The sequence below is a fragment of the Paramisgurnus dabryanus genome, chromosome 24, assembly GCF_030506205.2.
Source record: "Paramisgurnus dabryanus chromosome 24, PD_genome_1.1, whole genome shotgun sequence".
Taxonomy (NCBI): domain Eukaryota; kingdom Metazoa; phylum Chordata; class Actinopteri; order Cypriniformes; family Cobitidae; genus Paramisgurnus; species Paramisgurnus dabryanus.
The window spans coordinates 25,234,169-25,254,654 of NC_133360.1; the positions used below are offsets into that span (position 1 = coordinate 25,234,169).

The 20,486-nt window shown below is 37.5% G+C and overlaps 1 protein-coding gene across 4 annotated transcripts; it reads left to right on the plus strand.

Moving 5' to 3' along the window:
- The first annotated feature begins 1,652 nt into the window (after positions 1–1,652).
- On the plus strand, positions 1,653–19,349 carry LOC135741013 (uncharacterized). Of its 4 annotated transcripts, none has more exons than XM_065259624.1 (8): positions 1,653–1,805; positions 8,783–9,390; positions 9,442–10,183; positions 11,306–11,404; positions 14,844–14,939; positions 15,023–15,136; positions 15,211–15,444; positions 16,220–19,349. In XM_065259624.1, exons 1-8 carry the CDS (start codon positions 1,748–1,750, stop codon positions 17,020–17,022), a joined length of 2,754 nt encoding a protein of 917 aa, XP_065115696.1. In that variant the 5' UTR covers positions 1,653–1,747; the 3' UTR covers positions 17,023–19,349. The 4 variants fall into 4 exon arrangements, with proteins under 4 accessions (XP_065115696.1, XP_065115697.1, XP_065115698.1 ...); XM_065259625.1 differs by having other exon boundaries at positions 8,783–9,231; positions 9,331–10,183; XM_065259626.1 differs by having other exon boundaries at positions 8,783–9,231; positions 9,421–10,183.
- Positions 19,350–20,486: the final 1,137 nt, after the last annotated feature.

Consider the following 20,486-nt stretch of genomic DNA (forward strand, 5'->3'; position numbering starts at 1 on the left):
TTAAAGAATCATGGAGTGGAATAACAGCTGAGAGGTGCCACAAGTTGGTTGACTCCATGCCACACAGATGTCAAGCAGTTTTAAAAAACTGTGGTCATACAACTAAATATTAGTTTAGTGATTCACAGGATTGCTAAATCCCAGAAAAAAAATGTTTGTACAAAATAGTTTTGAGTTTGTACAGTCAAAGGTAGACACTGCTATTTTTTTTTAACACACCCCTTTCAACTAATTGCCCAATTGCACAGCCTTAAGAGGGTGCATATCATGAATGCTGGGTCTCGTTTATTTTCTGAGAATCTACTGAACCTACTGGTAACTTGTTTGCCACGTAGCAATAAAAAATATACTAAAAACCTTGATTATTCTGGTTAGTCACATTGTACTGCTATTATTTTGAACAATACTGTATATCATTGATACAGTACATGCATAATAATTATATCAATAACATCAGAAGTAACTGTAATTAAAATTAATTGTTTACTTTTTACATTAACTAATTACTTACACCCAACACTGTTCACAAGTAAGACAAAACTCACATACATTACTTTTAATCATTTATTAAAATTATATGATTGACTCAAAGTTAACATTTCATGCGCACAAACCCAAACTTGTGGATTGCTTTTTATATTGGAATATTGTTGCAGTTATGATAAATTTTTTGTAAATATATAGCCTATTCCAGGTATAAACAAACTGTTGCTAAATTGTTGTAGATGTGCTATAATTTTTATACTGGTGCTGTATATTGTTGCAGTTATGAACAAAGAATATAGATAAATTGCAGTTTCGACCAAGCTATATTGGTATATTCTTGCAGACAGGTAAATAAGTGATTAAGATACTGTTTTGCCCTTGTGATAATTTTTTTTAAATTTATTTCCTTGAACATACTGTACTGAACACAAAAAGTTTCAAGAAAATACTGAAAATCTATAAAATTACAGGAAAAATTTTATTTTTCAATTACAGAAAATGTACTTTTTGATTCTTTTTTTGTGATATTGTCACAAATTTCCACGTTTTTCCATGATCGTATCACAAATTTCTGTTTACACTGTCACGTATTGGTTACTCAACTGTTTTGTCCTATTTTCTTACCATTATCGCTTCGGTTTAGAGTTAGATTTACATAAAATGACATCCTTACCCAAACCCAAACCTAACGCCAGGTGACAATGGTTTAAAAATCAGAAAATATAAAAAAATAAATCAGAAAAAAATTGTATAAACCAATACTTAAAGTGACCTCCAAACGCAAACACCAAATTTAGAAATTCGTGATAGGACCCCCAAAAAAACTCAGATATTCGTGACAATATCACAAAAAAAGAATCAAAAAGTTACGTGACTATCACGAAATTTTGTGAGAGTGGGTAGGTATTTTACAGTATTTATTTTGCCTTACATTTTTTTACAAAACGTTAATTTTTTTTACAGTGCGCACAGTCCCTTATAGTTCATATTCATTCAACTTTTCCAACTTTTGCATGTATCTTTTTCCAAAAAAATTGAAAAAATGTAACTTTTTAAAAGGTCTTTCTCTCTCACTCCTGCCTAGGTTTCAGGTCTTCTGATTGGAGAAGGCAGCTGCTCTCACTCCCCATTGCTGACACTTGTGCCCATGCCGTAATGTCCGAGAGCACCGCCCCACCCCCAGACCATCCATATGCCCTTTTGCCTTTCTGCTGGGGTATATATAGCATGAGAAGGGAAGCAACCAGCCCTGGCAGTCAAAATGAGGCTTTTTCTCCCCGTCTGCTGCCTGCTGGCTCTGCTGGCACTCACCACTGCAGGTAAGAGACAAGATTATCCGTCACTAGTCACATATGGACCACACATAATGTGACAAACATGTAATTAACTGGTGTGTGTACATTGGAATTAATGGATCAGACGTATTGAACAGTGATTGGATGTTTTGTGTTGGGAATTAAGTTTACAGGAATTGTATAATTGTGATGTAGAATTCCTCTGTTATTTATGGCATAATGAGGTATTAAAGGAATGGAGGTGTATAAATTATTTTATATCTGCTATGTCACTGTAGCATTTATTTATTTTTAGTTATACTTTTCATTAATGCATGGTTTGTAAGGAACCATTTTGAAATTTGGAATCTGAGGGTGCAAAAAATCGAAATATTGAAAGAAAAGTTGTCCAAATGAAGTCCTTAGCAACACATATGACTAATGATAAATACATTTTTTAAATATTTTCAGTAGGAAATATATTCTGCATTTAATATCCTATTGATTTTTGGCATTAAAAAACAATTCTGTAATTTTGGCCCATACAATGTATTGTTGGCTATTGCTACAAATATACCCATGCTACTTTTGTGACTGGTTTTGTGATCAGGGGGTCACATATTTTCTGCAACCCTTTGGTCTTTGGATGGCATGTACGATATGTGTAATGCAAGCAAAAATGTGTCCGGAAGATACTGTTAAACCTGGTCTTAAAAATTGTAATTGACGTCCGTTCGGTTCGGCTCTTGAATTATGTAACTCAGAGTTCCTGATGGACATGAATAAGTAGTTAACACACGTGCACACTCTTATTCACAAGGCGAGATGTCATCTACTGTGAGGCATGACGCCAGCTGATGCAAAGTGTGAAGAACACACACACACACCCAACAACTTTATACCCCTTAATAATGAAGATGCCATTTTGATGTCCCACACATATAGGAAAAACACTTGTTGCATCTGTGCAGATATTGTTCCTAAAATTACTTTTGTAGTTTATTTATTTATTTATGCATTTCAATGCATTTTTATGTATTCAAAGCTTAGCATGTGTTCCCCAGGTTCGAATTCATGTCCTTTTGCATTTCTTTACCACTGAGCTATAAAGGAGCAGTTTAATTTATGATAGCTAGTCGTGATCTATTGCAATTAAAGTCATAATCAGATATCAATGCTTTTCTTGTCTCTAAAAGGAACACTCCACTTAAAAAAAGCTCATATTCCAGCTCCCCTAGAGTTAAACATTTCATTTTAATCGTTTTGGAATCCATTCAGCTGATCTTCGGGTCTGGCGCTAGCACTTTTAGCATAGCTTAGCACAATCCATTGAATCTGATTAGACCATTAGCATCGCCTTCAAAAATAACCAAAGAGTTTCGATATTTTTCCGCAATTATATTATGCAGTGGCCGAAAATAGTACCCAGCTATTGAGCTATTGGGCGCTGTGTAATATCATTGCGCCTACTGCAGCCATAGTACGGAAGCAGTCCTTGATTATTACTCCAGAATGAGAGTATAGTTCCTAGACAAATCTGCCTAGAAAATCACAACTTTTAATTATCTGTCGGTCTTAGTACACGATGTAACTACAGAAGAGTCAAGTTTTAAATGGGAAAAATATTGAAACTCTTTAGGGTTTTTTTTGTGCGATGCTAATGGTCTAATCAGATTCAATGGATTATGCTAAGCTATGCTAAAAGTGATACCGCCAGACCCGGAAATCAGAGGAATGGATTTCAAAACGGTAAGAATCGAATGTTTCACTCTAGGGGAGCTGGAAAATGAACCTATTTAAAAAAACGGTGTGTCCCTTTAAAGCCAATTTTTTTATTCTAAATGCATAAATGTTAGAAATTTGTTGCTAAAACATGCCACAAATACTGTTAACTAGGCTATGTAGTACTGAATCACAGAGTTAAATCATTAAACAGTTTTTCACCATTTCTGAGTTCAGGATTTTCGAGGCGGGCCTAAAATGGTGGCTTGATTACACACTTGAGCCACTGTGCATGGCTCTGCCTTTAAAAAGGGTCGCACACCGGACGAGAAGTGCCGTGTCGCATCGCGCCATGCATCTAAAAATAAATCACATTATTTTCTATGAATGTACACACACACCGGCAGTGCCTGGCGGCTCTGGACACTGCCCAAATCCCTGTTGCACCACAGAGCGCAACTTACATAGTTTAACATTACATAACATCATATTTGTCCCAAATCGTTAGCGATTAACATTGGCTGCTAAAGCTAGCATTTTGAAGTAGACGCTATCTGACTAAGCTCGCGCAATTTAATGTGCACTTCCAGTTGTCCTATACATGACGCAGTGGTGCTCTTCTTGTCCGGTGTGCAACCCCCTTCGCACAATCCCGAGCATCATTCAGGTTGTAGCTGTTCCCGCGAGTGGGCGTGGTTTATGCCAGGGGCAAACAACCTCTCTACTGGAAGGTAACGGCAAAGCCGCGCGTATTACAAGCTCATGTGAGAGTTCGAGTCATGCGCATTACAAGTCCAGATGCATGCGAGAAGGAATCTGCGCACGTTACAAGCTCTCCATCACAAAGTGAAGCCTACAAACCATCTCATTCTAGGAAAAGCACGCATTGGGCATGTAAATGTGAAACTATGATGATAATAATCGCCATGAAAGCCTAGCATATGTTGGATACACAATAGTATCGTCTATCAGCACAACCCTACTAGCAATGTCAGTACATGGCTGCAGCTTGATGACGCAAGTTTACCGTGGTTCAGAACTGGGGTAGCGGTACATTCACACGGGGCATTAGCGTTAACGCTTCCCATTCACTTTTAATGGGTGACGTCATGCGTTTCCAAACTGAATTGTGGATCCATCAACGTCGCGTCACGTTGGTTTAGACCAACCTAGTATAAAAGCACCCTCCTAATAATCGGAGACTGTCGTGTCTGCATGCACTACTGTAAAGGTTCTCCTTGTCTGTCCTTGTACTGATCTTCTTCTGGTACTCTCCATGCACAGTCAGGTGGTAAAGGTCTAGAGTACGGCCTGAAATCAGACACTCTTCACAGTTCAATTACGTGGCCATGTTGCAAATACTCAAACATAGCCTCTTCACAGCTCCGCTTACACGCCCCCTTGTACTCCTTGTCCACGTAAACAGACGCAGTCGGCAGCTGCTGTCGCATCCGCGGTGTCTCAATCAGCATTTATTTCTGTCCTGCAGGCCATGTAAGGGCAACCATTATGTTAACAGTAGGACTTTGCAACGCTACTGTATCGAGTCTATTTTAGCAACAGGGGCTTTCCCTGTTACAGTTCTCTCACACCAGCCAATCATTGTACAAAAACAATGCACTAGCTAACAAAAAAACTTATACATTTCCAACTAGTCTACTGTGGACCTTTAAGACTGTTATCACACTCGCAGCTTACACTTATGACTATGTCTTTGGATTATATCCAGCTCTACTGTGTGTGCAGGCATGGGAAATGTGCAAAACATCTCACACTGACTGGCCGCTGGAGTCGATTTAAATCAATTAGACACATCCAAGGAACAGATAAGCCGGTTTTATGTAATATACAAGTGGTCTGGAGCACAGGGAATGCCAAATTTATCGGCACTAACTATAGCCGCTCTGGTGCCCTCTGCTGTGAGCATTGTTTTGACATGAAGTCTACTTCTTACGTGTCTTTGTCTCGATTTCACATTGATTTCAGTCTAACTCAGTCAAGATGTCACGATTATGATCTTTCACAGAATGATCTTTAATGTTGTTGATTTCAGTGAAAGCGTGTGACATTAAAGGGGACATATCATGAAAATCTGACTTTTTATGTTTAAGTGCTATAATTAGGTCCTAAGTGCTTTTATCAGCCTAAAAAATTTGAAAAAGATCAACCCAGTAGGCTAACTTAGTTTTGGTAAACCATTCTCTGTACACTGCAAAAAATGACTTTCTTACTTAGTACTTTTGTCTTGTTTTCAGATAAAATATCTAAAAATTCTTAAATTAAGATGTATTTTCTTGGTGAGCAAAATTACCTAAGAAATAAGTTTAGTTTTTAGACCAAAAATATATAAAATATAAGCAAATTTGTGCTTACAACAGGCAAAAAAAAACTGTCAATGGAACAAGAAAAAACTTATTTCAAGAAAACATTTCTTATTCCATTGGCAGATTATTATTATTATTTTTTGCTTGTTTTAAGCACTGCTTTACTTAGTTTATTTTTTTTGTCTAAAAACTAAACTTATTTTCTTAGGTAATTTTGCTCATCAAAAAATACATCTTGATTTAAGAATTTTTTTGTATTTTTACTGCAAACAGTACACTGCAAAAATGATTTTCAAGAAAAAAAATCTTAGTATTTTTGTCTTGTTTTCAGTAAAAAAATATCTAAAAATTCTTAAATTAAGTTGCTTTTTCTTGATGAGCAAAAAACCCAAGAAAATAAGTCTAGTTTTTAGATTTCTCTTTAATTTGTCTTGAATTTAGTGTTTAAGAAAAATTTTCAAGATTTTTTTGCTTGTTTTATGCACAAAATCACTTAAATTTGATAATTTTGGTCAAAAATTGACTTATTTTTTCGTTTTGCTCATCAATTTTTAGATATTTTTACTGGAAACAAGACAAAAATACTTTTTTTCTTAACTCATTTTTTTTGCAGTGTAGGAAAATAAGTCTAGTTTTAGACAAAAAAATATATATAAAATTTAAGCGAATTTGTGCTTAAACAAGTAAACTTATTTCAAGAAAAAAAAATGTATTCCCTTGGTAGATTTTTTTGCATGTTTTAAGCACTGCTTTACTTAAAGTTTATATTTTTTGTCTAAAAACTAGACTTATTTTCCTAGGTCATTTCGCTCATTAAGAAAATACAGCTTAATGTAATAATTTTTAATAATTTTACTGAAAACAAGACAAAAATACTAAGTAAGAAAGTCCTTTTTTGCAGTGTGCAAGCATGTGAAAGTCATAGATCTTTGAAATTTGTCTCCCCTTGCGATGTCAGAAGGGGATAATACCACCCCTTAATCTGCACAATCCAACTATGAGGCTGTTTACACTTGGCATTAACATGCGTTTTCGTCGATCGGATCACAACGTTTTGCGCTCATCCACTTTCGACCACTTTCAACCACATCCAGAGGTAGTCGGAACCACTTTCGATTGGATCGCTTTGGAGTCGCGGGACGCATATGTGGTTGAATGTGTTCGAACAGCCACACGCGACCGCCTTCTCTCCGCCCATTTATCTAATCTGAGGTATTAAACACAAATTTTACGTCTTTTTTTGACTTCTGGCGTGAACATACGGTGAACAGCGCTATTTTTAGCCTTTCATTGATAAAACTAATGCGGGTGTTCTCCGTAGTTTTGTTTTGAAAGCGTGTGAAAGTTGCGCGATCCTATTTCATCAATTGCGCCGAAAATTCAGAGAAAGCTCTTACATACACACGTACAAAACACTGTGCAGCATGTATACTTGCTAAACAAGCAGTGGACTCCGACATAATATTAGTTTGCGTCCATATAAACTCATAATTACTCCCGCTCGGATTTGAATGACAGCAGAGAGATTCGCCCACCGTCTCACGAACCGTCCTCTCACAGTATTCAGGACAGAAGCGGTCGAAATGGACAAAAGAGACGGATTTAAATTCCAGGTGTAAACGTAATGTGTCTCTCTCGTCCACTTGTGATCCGATCGATGAAAACACATCTTAATACCAAGTGTAAACAGCCCCTATGTCACTGTCATTTGGTGCAGATTTCAACTCATTTGCATTTTAAAGGACACACCCAAAAACAGCACAGTTTTGCTCACACACTTCCAAAAATGATTTTCAAGAAAAGAATTCTCAGTATATTTGTCTTGTTTTCAGTAAAAATATCTAAAAATTCTTAAATGAAGATGCTTTTCTTGATGAGCAAAACGACCCAAGAAAATAAGTCTTGTTTTTAGACCAAAAATATAAAATTGAAGTGATTTTGTGCATAAAACAAGCAAAAAAATCTGCCAATGGGGTAAGCAAAAAAAATCTTAAACATTTCTCTTAAACACTAAATTCAAGAAAAAAATCAAATTCAAAATTTGATATTTTTGGTCTAAAAATAGACATATTTTCTTGGGTCATTTTTCCCATCAAGAAAATGCATCTTAATTTAAGATTTTTTTTATATTTTTACTGAAAACAAGACAAAAATAGTAAGAAATTATTTTCTTGAAAGTGGCAATTTTAACATGTTATAATAAATTATCTTTAGGGTATTGTGAGTTAAAACTTCACATACGTACTCTGGTGACACCAAATATTTATTTGACATCTTTAAAAAGTCTTGTGAAATGTCCCCTTTAAACCTAGAGGTGAAGAGTCAGTACAAAGCCGCCATGCTGCTAAGACCTTTAGCAGAGCAGTATGAAAAATAAACCTTCCTCTGATGATCCACGTGAACAGAAAGGACTTGGCGTTTTCCTCTCCTGCCAACACTACTGCCTATTTCAGGATGTGATTCAAGCGTTAAGCATTTCACTCTCATCGAAAGCATCCATCATCGCATGAATCACAGAGATTGGTCATTGCCACATATTTGACATCAAAGCAGCCCTGCCACTAAGTCAAGGGTTGTTCAAATTCATATGCGTGATTATTATTGGAAAGGCAATTGAAAAGTCATTATGTTGTGTTGTCTATAATTCACATAGGGATTTAGTGAAGCAAGACATTATAAGGTCATTCATATCACATAGGTTTAATAAACTTCAAAGATTTGGCTCTTCCCAGATATTTTCTTTTAGCAAAGATAAAGCTGGACCTGATTTTAAGCGAGTCTCCATGAGTCATTTAAAGGCAGGGTGCATGATCTCTAAAAGCCAATGTTGATATTTGAAAACACCTAAAAAACACACCCCTACCCCAATAGAATCTGAACTTTCTTTTGATAGACCCGCCGCGCACATACGCAACCCAGGCAATGATGTCAGAGAAAAAAATACTGTGTGTTAATGTGGAGTTTTTACCTTCGCAGATGCAGTAAAGTCTGAGAGTGATCCGCTTGTGCCTCTACAGCTGAAGCCCGAAGGTGAGCTTTTCACCAGCTGTGATGGCACAGAAGATATCAGCCGAAGCTCCTCCAATGACACACCTGCCCCAAAGAGACCTGTCTGCCAACCCTGCAGCCCTGGTGGACATATTCACACCAACGCAGAAGAGGTCAGCTCGAATGAGGAAGAGGAGGTCGTTTCAGAAGAGAAGGATGAAGAGTTAAGTGAGGAGGAGAGCTCTGAGGAGATATTTGAAGGGGAGGCACAGGAAGAGCAGGAAGATATGAAAGATGAAGCTCTTGAGGTTGTGGATGAGGAGGCAGAGGGGGAGGAACACAGTGATGTAGAGGCACCTATGGTTGTTGAGGAATCTTTGAAAGAGGAGGAAGAGGAGGTTCATGAGACTGAAGATGAGGTAGTGGAGGAAGAAGAGGTTCATGAGACTGAAGAAGAGGTAGTGAAGGAAGAAGAGCTGGTAGTGGAGGAAGAGGGGGTTCATGAGACTGAAGAGGAGGTCGTGGAGGAAGAAGAGGTGGTAGTGGAGGAAGAAGAGGTTCATGAGACGGAAGAGGAGGTAGTGGAGGAAGAGGAGGTTCATGAGACTGAAGAGGAGGAAGAAGAGGTGGTAGTGGAGGAAGAGGAGGTTCATGAGACTGAAGAGGAGGTAGTGGAAGAAGAAGAGGTGGTAGTGGAGGAAGAGGAGGTTCATGAGACTAAAGAGGAGGTAGTGGAGGAAGATGAGGTTGCTGAGACTGTTGAGGAGGTAGTGGAGGATGAGGAGGTTTCTGAGACTGTTGAGGAGGTAGTCAAGGAAGAGGAGGTTTATCAGACTGAAGAGGAGATAGTGAAAGAAGATGAGATTGACCAGACCGATGAGGTTGCAGATGAGGAAGAGAATGTGTCTCATACTGAAGTGGAGGTAGAGGAGAAAGAGGAGGTTCCTCAACCTGATGAGGTGACACAGGAGCTTTCTAATTCAGAAGAGACAGAAACATTATCTCACCATGGAGATCCATTGGAGCAGGTGGAGGGGAGACCAGAAGAAGCTATAATACTGACCGAGGAGGAAGCTGTAACAGAGAAAGAAGCTCCAGAAGAACTGTCTGTCATTGTAGAAGAAAGTGAAAGTACCTCAGAAGAGCAGTCAGCATCTGTGGAAGAACCTGAAGAGGCTGAAACGGAGGAAACTGATGATACTGTTGTAGCGGCTGCTGAGGAACATGGACCAGAGGTTGTTCAGGAGGTTGTGGGTGAAGCCAAAGATGTATTAGAGGAGGTGGCAGAACCTACTCCAAAACCAAATGACGTTTATGAAGATGTTCCTGCAAATGCTGAAGAAGTAACAGTTTCACCTGATAAACCAGCACCCAAGGAATCTGTGAAAGGTACAGTAAATTTTAAGGGAACTTTGTAACCAAACCTATCAGAAGCCCAATTGACATCCATAGTTGGAAAAATAATACTATGGTTGTCAATGGGGCTCATGATCGGTTTGGTTACAAACATTTCTCAAAATATCTTTCTTTGTGTTCATCCAAACAAAGAAATGTATACAGCTTTGTAACAAAATGAGGATGAGTAAATAATAAGAAAAGTTTCATTTTTGGGTGAACTATCCCTTTAACCCTTAACTGTCACCCCCCACCACCCTTCAAATTAAGTTTACTCTGCCATTCTTTGGTCTAGAAGCAAAATCTTGATCTCTTTTTTAAAGAAGACACTTTCAAGTTTTTCAATAAATTTTTTTTTAAACCCATAACAACAAAAATGTTTTACTCCCAAAATGCTATCAAAATAAGGCCATTTCAATTTAAAATCACAAACAATAAGGTTTTTGTCACACTTTTAGTGGTTTTACCAACTAAGGCCACTAGGTGTCAACGGTTTGCTGCATACTCTTGTCACAAATTAATAAATTACTGTCATGACATCATTATTAATGAAAAAAGGTTTTGAAACATGAAAACTACATTCTTAGAGATTTCCAAAGCGAGCGACATTTAACAGAATGACTGTTGTGTCACTACTAAATTTCTATCATCAAATGACATTAAAATATAAAAAATAATTAACAAAAATGTCTAACACAGTTTTTTTTTACTTTAACATTTAGAATAATCACAACATCTCTCTTAAAATTTTATTGTGGTGGAAATGTCAGATGAGATAGAGCTATATTTTTCAATCATTGGGAGGCAGTGTAGGATTCTAATGTAAAAGTCCCTCATTTTCCCCACCTGATACTTTGGCCAAAGGTAGCACATGACCTGAATAAACCCACGACCAAAATAACCGAGCAGTAATAACGCTTGGCAAAAGTCCATGGTTATTCATAACAATATGTTCTCTGCTGTGTGTTGAGGAGAGTTTTGTCATATTTTGGATGTTTTTAATAATACACTGCATCTATAGGGGACAACTTACACCGCTTAACCCTAAAAATTGATGATAAAAGATTTATAAATTGATTGTTTTAATCTCATTTTTACTATTGCTTTTTCTAACAGGGAAGAAAACAACGCCATCAGCTTCAGGCACAAGAGATCGGTCTCACATTGAAGATGCACTTCATCTTGCCTCAGCTGAACCATCAAAGGCATTTGTTGGTAAGACAAAAGTATTCAACCTTGTTTATAATGAAATAACTAAAAAAACAAGAACCTTTCCCTAGATGTAATGTCATCTACACATTGAAAAAAATCTCCACACTGTAAAAAAATAGCTGTAATTATGCAGCTGGTTGCCAGTAACTTACTGTAGATAATAAAGACTGAAAATGTTTCATGTTCATTTTAACTTTGAACAAACTGTTGGTAGTAAATAACATAAAAGTAAAATCTACAGTAAGTTACTGGCAGCTAGTTGCCAGTAAAACCCAGTAATACTGTAATTTCTACAGACATTTTTTACAGTGCAGTTTTTAATTATGTACACCAATTCAACATGATTGAATCAAGTTTTCTTAAAATGAAATTAATTAAAAAAAAAACTAATTTAATTTATGTGCAACCGATGTCCAGAAGGTTTTTTTTCAGTACATATACAATTTAATCTAAATATTTTGTGAGTGCTCATTGCATTAGTTACACCAGTCTTCTGTTGTTTCATGAACCTTTTGAACTTATTGTCATAAAAGAAACCACAAATATGATTTCTTTATTTAACATTAATTTGCATGCAAAATGTTGTGCAATTAAATAAAGTATTTAAATAAAATAGCGTGAATCTGTATTCAGAATCTGTATTCAATGAGTTAAAGGGATAAATCGACCAAAAATAAAAATTACCCCATGATTTCCTTAACCTGAAGCCATCTGAGATACATTTGTCCATCATTTCTCAGATTAACACATTTTCAGTTATTTTATACATTTTCCTAGCTCTTCCAAGCTTTATAATGGTTAAAAATGGGGTCCACTTTCTTAAAGCCCAAAGAATGTGCATCCATCCTTGTTAACAATAATCCCAATGGCTCCAGTGGGATAAATACATGCCGTCAGATGGTAATCGTTGCAATTTTGTAAGAAAAATATCCATATTTAAAACTTTATAAATGAAAATAACTAGCTTCCGGTAACAACGCCCTCTTGGACTCCTCTGCGTTTACTAGGGAGCGTAGTGAGCACATGTTGCAATAGGTACACTACAATGGCAGTCACAAGTTAAAATGAGGATTTCAAAGAAAATTGAGAAGGATTTCGAAATAGATGGTTTTAGCATAACAACATAAACAAACAGCTTTCGTGGAACAAGCAGAACTTCCGGTAAACTTTCACACAACATAGTCCTTTAAGAGTATTTTATTTCTGATAACAAGCAAAATAAACAACATGTAGATTACATTAGTTCAAACCATAGCTAAAGCATATCAAAAAAACACTAAGCTAACCTTACTTTGTAAAATATTTACTATATAATGTATACAATCTTAACTACAGATCAGCTGCCAAATCTCCCTTCTCATAGCAGTGATCCATGATCGCCATCTCCCCTCGTCTTTAGGAAATCAAAACTTTATTTTTGACGAGGTATTTGTTTCAGAGTTCAGTTTTGTCCCTAGCCAAACCATTAAACAGAGACCAGGGGCCCTATTTTAATGATCTAAACACATTGTCTAAAGCGCACAGCGCAACATCTAAATGGGCGTGTCCGAATCCACTTTTGCTAATTCAATGACGGGAAAAATGGTTTGTGCGCCGAGCGCATGGTCGAAAAGGGTTGGTCCTATTTTTTTAATGATTAATGGGAGTATTTTGGGGCGTAACGTGCAATAAACCAATGAGAGTCTCAGCTCTCATCCCCTTTAAAAGCCAGTTGCGTTGGCGCTATGTTTAATCCCTATTTAGATGACGGACTTTGTAAACTGAAAAACTAAGCGGAGGAAGAAGACCCCCAGTTTAAGATTTATGTTAAATAATTGTGTTGTTTTTCACTTGTATTGAAATTGTTATTTTTTATTAAAACCTTTAAAACCCATTTTCTTTTAGTCATGGAAGTAGACAGCAGGCTTGTAATTGCTTTAAATGTATGGCTATCCAATATCATCAAAAAATAATTTACAAGTATGTAAGAAAAGGTTTGTACTTTAAAAACACTTTATTTGTAACAAACAGGAGATAAAGAATTTACAAACGGCTCTCCGCACGTTTCAGCACTTGGACAGCGTCATTTTCTTTTAAGCATTACTTAAAAATGTTTCTCATCTCACCATATCCACAGGTACAGAGTCATCATATACAATAAATCCGTGAGGTAGCATTTAAAAAACATTTAAAAACAGATGCATTTGTTTAAAGCAAATCATTTATTTACTTACCAGGCTACAGGTGAAGCAGCTCTTTGCGCCATCTAATATCTCATAATCTGTCCTCATTTATGTCCAAGAGACCCAATAATAATCTTTTACATTCAATCCTTAAATCTTTCATTTTTAAAAGCGTTTTTGTGCTGCTGCGCATTCATGTATGTGATGAGCAAACCCGCGTTGTCCTCCCGTTTATAGGCGCATATTACTAACGCGCTCTTTAAATAACAAAAAAACATATTGCGCCATTGACTTTAGACTTTAGAGCAGGTTTTTGTTGGTCAATGGCGTAGTCTATTTTAGTTGCCAACAATGCGCCTGAACACACCTCGATTTCAGACCAGAACGCCCATGGGCGCAAAAGGGGGCGCAAATGCATTTGCTATTTAAACAACTTAGCGCTAAACGTGAAAATGATAATTGCGCAGGGTGGAAACTAGCAAAATACACTTGCGTCGTGCATTGCGCCGGGTGTAAGATAGAGGCCCATATTTCTACATTTACTCTCACTATCAAGTCCCATGCAAAGCATGCTGGGAACCTGAAGTTATCAAGGTAAAGGCATTGAGTTACTACAACTTAAATAATGTTTTAAACAAATTAACACAGATAATTAATTTGAAGTTACACACAATATTAACTTGATATAACTATCAACATTATCATGTCTGGACAACTCAATAAAAAACGTTTGCAACTTTAAATCTTTCAATAAATCAATTATTTAGAATTTTTAACTTGCACTAATGCGTTAAATTAAATAGTGGCAACAGATCCCCAGAATTATTTTTTAGAGTAAAAGTCCTTCACAGAAATCCAATTATCTCAGCTTTTTGCTCAAAATGTTTTGCTCACATTTGAGAGGTGATTAAGAGAGAACAAATGAAGATAGGATGAAACCTATTTTGTGTGTGTGTGTGTGTGTTTTCTTTCATTTGAAATATTGTATGTTTATATATTTAAAGAAGAACATTTTCTGGAAGCCATTAAACTTTTGTGAAAATCATAAAAAATGCTTTTGCTGGCTGGCAACTTTTTTTAAAAAACACTGGTGGGGAAAGAGTTAATGGACCCCATTTGTAACTGTTATAAAGCTTGGAAGTGCTAGGACATTTTCTAAAATAACTGAAAATGTGTTAGTCTGAAAAACGATGTACAACTTTTGTGTGTGTTACATTTATACCTACCTGCTACATTTCTATTCTTTCTATGTTCCTTTATGTTCTTTCTTTTCCCCATAGATGCTCTGAAAAAGCTGCAGCATATCTACAGCACAGCAATTAAACCCCTAGAGAATGCCTACAAATACAATGAACTCAGACAGCACGAGGTGTCAGGTAAACGTCATTTGACAATCATGATGATAACATGTAAAGCCACAGATATTAGATTTACAAAATCTGTTCTTTATACCGTTTAGATGCAGAGATCAACTCAAAGCCCATGGTCTTGTTTCTGGGTCCCTGGAGTGTTGGCAAGTCTTCCATGATCAATTATCTTCTGGATCTCCAAGACAAGTCACAACTTTACACAGGTAACACTTGAATCAAACAAGTTGTTAGATAGGAGCATTCAAAATATTCAACACATTTTCATTTCTTTTTTCAGGGGCTGAGCCCACAACCTCAGAATACACTGTATTAATGCACGGCGAAAAGCTACGTACCATCGAGGGCATTGTCATGGCAGCCGACAGTTCGCGCTCCTTCTCACCGCTGGAGAAGTTTGGACAGGGTTTCCTAGAGAAGCTGGTCGGAATTGAGATGCCGCACAAACTCCTTGAGCGGGTTACTTTTGTGGACACACCTGGAATTATCGAAAACCGAAAGCAGCAAGAAAGAGGTGAAAATACAGCACAAAAACTAATTATCGTACAAACACTCGATTGTACATGACTCTTAGCAATATGCAAATTTTCCAGCTCCCCTAGAGTTAAATATTTTATTTTTACCGTTTTGGAATCCATTCAGCTGATCTCCAGGTCTGGTGGTACCACTTTTAGCATAGCTTAGCACAATCCATTGAATCTGATTAGACCGTTAGCATCGCGCTAAAAATTAACCAAAGAGTTTCGATATTTTTTCGATTTAAAACTTGACTCTTCTGTAGTTACATCGTGTACTAAGACCGACGGAAAATTAAAAGTTGTGATTTTCTAGGCAGATATGGCTAGGAACTACACTCTCAAACTGGCGTAATAATCAAGGACTTTGCTGCTGTAACATGGCTGCAGGAGGCGTAGTGATATTACGCACTGCACGAAAATAGTTACTAAGGGGACTATTTTCGGCTGCTGCCTAATATCATTACAGAACTACAGAAGAGTCAAGTTTTAAATAGGAAAACTATTGACAATCTTTGGTTATTTTTTAGCGCAATGCTAATGGTCTAATCAGATTTAATGGATTGTGCTAAGCTATGCTAAAAGTGTTAGCGCCAGACCCGGAGATCAGCTGATGCCTGGGTTAATGTATGTGTTTGGGGGGCGGGTCTATCAAAAGAAGATCCAGATTCTATTGGTGTAGGGGGTGTGTTTGTTTAGGTGATTTCAAATATCAACATTGTCTTTCAGAGATCATGCACCCCGCCTTTAACAACCTTTTTTGTTTTCCTGTAGGCTACCCCTATAGCGAAGTGTGCCAGTGGTTTATAGACCGTGCTGACCTCATCTTCCTCGTCTTTGACCCAACCAAACTGGATGTAGGATCAGAACTCGAAATGCTATTTAGACAAATGAAAGGGCGCGAGTCACAGATCCGTATAATCCTCAACAAAGCTGATAGTCTGTCAACCCAGGACCTAATGCGTGTGTACGGCGCCCTCTTCTGGAGCATGGCACCCTTGATAAACGTGACCGAGCCCCCGCGAGTCTACGCCAGCTCCTTCTGGCCACAGGACTACGCTGCCGACACCAACAGAGGCCTCTTCATGCGCGAGGAGATTTCTCTGCTGGAGGACCTGAATCAGGTAATCGAGAACCGCTTGGAAAACAAAATCGCCTTTATACGCCAGCATGGCATCCGCGTACGGATCCACGCCCTCTTGGTCGACCGCTATCTGCAGACGTACCACGAGAAGCTGGGCTGGTTCAGCGACCCAGACGAGGTGTTTCGCGATATCGTCAGCGACCCAGACAAGTTTTACATCTTTAAGTCCATTCTGGCCAAGACCAACGTTAGCAAGTTTGATCTGCCGGAACCGGAGGCGTACCAGGACTTCTTTGGAGTGAATCCTCCCGCTGGATTTAAGCTCCTCTCCTCGCACTGCAGCTGGTCAGGTGGCTGCCTTCTGGAGAAGATCGAGAAGGCCATCACGGAGGATCTGCCTGCTTTGCTTAGTAGCTTGGCAGAGAAGCAACCCAAAGCAGAACCGGCCGCAGAGACCAAGGAGAAACCCAAAAATCCTTGGAGGAGACAGTGATGAAGCGATGGGATTTAGGGAAAATTGTAAAGGTTCAACTCCTACCGGAGATGCAATCATTCATATTAGACCGAGGGCACCAAAGCAATGAATTATCACTTGAATGCATGGATGAATGGACTGTAAAATGAAGAAATGAGAATAACATGTTATAAATACCTAATAGATGTACAATTTTAAAGATTCACAGCGATGGGAAGTCAAATGAGGCATGTATTGAGAGTTTATACGTGGTCTGTATGAAATAGTCCTGAGTGAGGAAATCAGTCTCCAATTTTTATTTCCTTTATTTTTTCTGTTATTTACGGAGCCCCTAACGGGACATGGAGCAAAAATTAAGTTAAATTCCTTTCGCGTGCGGACGTAAAACTATCGAGTTTAGTTTTGCGTGCTCACATGAAACTTTCGCATGCTCGTGTGAAACTATCGAGTTTAGTTTTGCGTGCTCACGTGAAACTTTAGCATGCTCGTGTGAAACTATCGAGTTTAGTTTTGCGTGCTCACGTGAAACTTTCGCATGCTCGTGTGAAACTATCGAGTTTAGTTTTGCGTGCTCACGTGAAACTTTCGCATGCTCGTGTGAAACTATCGAGTTTAGTTTTGCGTGCTCACGTGAAACTTTCGCATGCTCGTGTGAAACTATCGAGTTTAGTTTTGCGTGCTCACGTGAAACTTTCGCATGCTCGTGTGAAACTATCGAGTTTAGTTTTGCGTGCTCACGTGAAACTTTCGCATGCTCGTGTGAAACTATCGAGTTTAGTTTTGCGTGCTCACGTGAAACTTTCACATGCTCGTGTGAAACTATCGAGTTTAGTTTTGCGTGCTCACGTGAAACTTTCGCATGCTCGTGTGAAACTATCGAGTTTAGTTTTGCGTGCTCACGTGAAACTTTCACATGCTCGTGTGAAACTATCGAGTTTAGTTTTGCGTGCTCACGTGAAACTTTCGCATGCTCATGTGAAACTATCGAGTTTAGTTTTGCGTGCTCAGATGAAACTTTTGCGTGCTCACGTGAAACTTTCATGTGCGCATGCGAAAGTTTCACATGCGTGCAAAACTTAACTTTGCAAAAAAATTTTGCACATTAAGGTTTCGCATGAGCACATGAAACTAAACTTTAGATTTTTTAATACAATGTCACCTTAGGGGCTCGGTAGTTATTCTTTTGGGTGCAAAACTTATTTGACTTATTTATATTACATGTATGTTCAGAACAAATACAGTGTCCAGTAATCGTATTCAGTGGCGGCGCGTGATTGCTCATCCGAGGGGTGCAAATTCAAAATATGTGTTGCTCCTGTTTTCAAAATATGTGTTTGTTATGTCATGTGCATCATGTGTTTTGTCAAAATAAGTGCCTGCTGCACACGCGTCAAAACCATTTATGATAAAAGAGACGCTCACGTTCACGAAATACACACAAGACACTCCCTTAACAGTAAACTCTGACTACGCAAGAGATTATGCGAGTATCTGGCAAACGCCCATTAAGTCCACTTATTTTGACAAAACACTGCACAGAAGGATTGCTCGACGCGCAGAACACATATTTTGAAATTACGAACCACACACATGACGGGCTACATACATGTTGTGACGAACTTCGCATCGTGCGCCCTCGAAAAACAAAGTCAATGGCCGCCACTAATCGTATTTATTTTTCTTTTGGATGTCGTTTTAAGCTTGAAAACTACTTAATATTACTTCACGATTACTCTGAAGTGACTATTTTTCTTTGTACAGTGATATTGCAGTTGCTAGTATTACGGTTGAGTTTGCTTACATTACTGCATGGTAAAGTTTTGGTAACACTGCATTGTGTTTGTTTTTCGTAGATTTGGGCTTTTTTATTCATAAAGTATAGAAATGTAACATTAAACTTCAATAAAATTAAATTACATTTAAATGTATGACTAAATAAATGAATGTATTGTATAACAGATACATAAAATAAAGGGTTTTGCATTAAGTTTGAAGAGCTCCAACTTCAACAAAAACTCAAAGTATCCACTAGATGGCGTATCTTATCATTGTACTGAATGCAATATATATTTATCATCACACTTGTAAATGAACCTTTGGCATCATAAAAATACTGTTTATGTTATCATTTTGTCTTATCAGTTTTCAGTGTGTAAATAAAATATATACTGTTGCAGTTTATACTGTATATCTGTCTATCTAAGCAGAGAAATTTGCATGCCCTATATGGTCAAAATATGATGATGATAATGATACATAATATGATGTTTAACTATTTATAATTCCATAGATTTGTGATTTTTAAAACATACACAATAAAGCTTGCAAAGTGAGATTTGTACTAACTCCTGTACCCTAATCATACTGATTGACAAAGTGTCCACCAAGGATCAAAGCTGTGCGTGATGACTACACACGTTGGCGTTGGTCAAATTCCTCATCAGACTGTGTCATGAACTTTCCCTCCTGATACAACACAGCATGTCTCAGAAACTGGAAACTGATGCATGACTGACACAGGATGCAAAGGGTGATTATCACTTTGATGAGACTTATCTGCTAGAGCAAAGGTCAAGACGCACCTAGAATCTCAAATATGCTCTTGTGTTAGATAGGACACCCGCACGAGCTTACCTAGCAATCTAAATGTGGACATACCATAGGCTTACTAGTCTGTGGCCAGTAATGGAATACAATTATAACTGTAACCTAAAACCTTATCCGTAAAGGAAAACTTTGCATTAAAAAACTTTTTTTTATCTCCTTTAAAGTATAGAATTTTTCTTGAATTTACTGTTTAAGAAAAATGTTCAAGATTTTTTGCTTACCCCATTGGCAGATTTTTTTTGCTTGTTTTATTCACAAAATCACTTAAATCTGATATTTTTGAGACTTATTTTCTCGGGTCGTTTTGCTCATCAAGAAAAAGCATCTTAATTTAAGAATTTTTTAATATTTTTACTGAAAACAAGACAAAAATACTAAGATTTTTTTTCTTGAAAATCATTTTTTGCAGTGCAATATCCTGCTTCCTAACCTACCCAATTCGTATACTATCCGTCCTAAATAGTATTTAAAATGACAATTTATCCCAAATCGTAGTTTATCACAATGAAACGACAGTAGCGATTGTCTTATTTTTCCAGTCGTGAGTCGACATATATCTGTGAATACATATTTACATCTGTGAAACGGCTTGTGAAATGAAAATAAAAGGTAGGGCTGGACTTTAATTCGTCCATTGAGAATTGATTGGATCGTTGGAAGTAGGGTTACGTTCAGTGGCGGTTCGTGACTGCTCTTCCGAAGGGTGCAAATTCAAAATATGTGTTCGAGTGTCATGTGTTTTGCTCGTGTTTTCAAAATATGTGTTTGTTGCGTCATGTGAACCATGTGCATCATGTATTTTGTCAAAATAAGTGCCTGCTGCAGACGCGTCAAAACCCTTTATGATAAAAGAGACACTCACGTTCGCAAAATAC

Excerpts from the sequence above, each read along its gene's own strand:
- LOC135741013 (XM_065259623.1), top strand. The coding sequence starts at position 1,748 with ATGAGGCTTTTTCTCCCCGTCTGCTGCCTGCTGGCTCTGCTGGCACTC. Across the intron at positions 1,806-8,782 it reads GCTGGCACTCACCACTGCAG|ATGCAGTAAAGTCTGAGAGT; the intron begins GTAAGAGACAAG and ends TTACCTTCGCAG. Across the intron at positions 10,184-11,305 it reads ACCCAAGGAATCTGTGAAAG|GGAAGAAAACAACGCCATCA; the intron begins GTACAGTAAATT and ends TTTTTCTAACAG.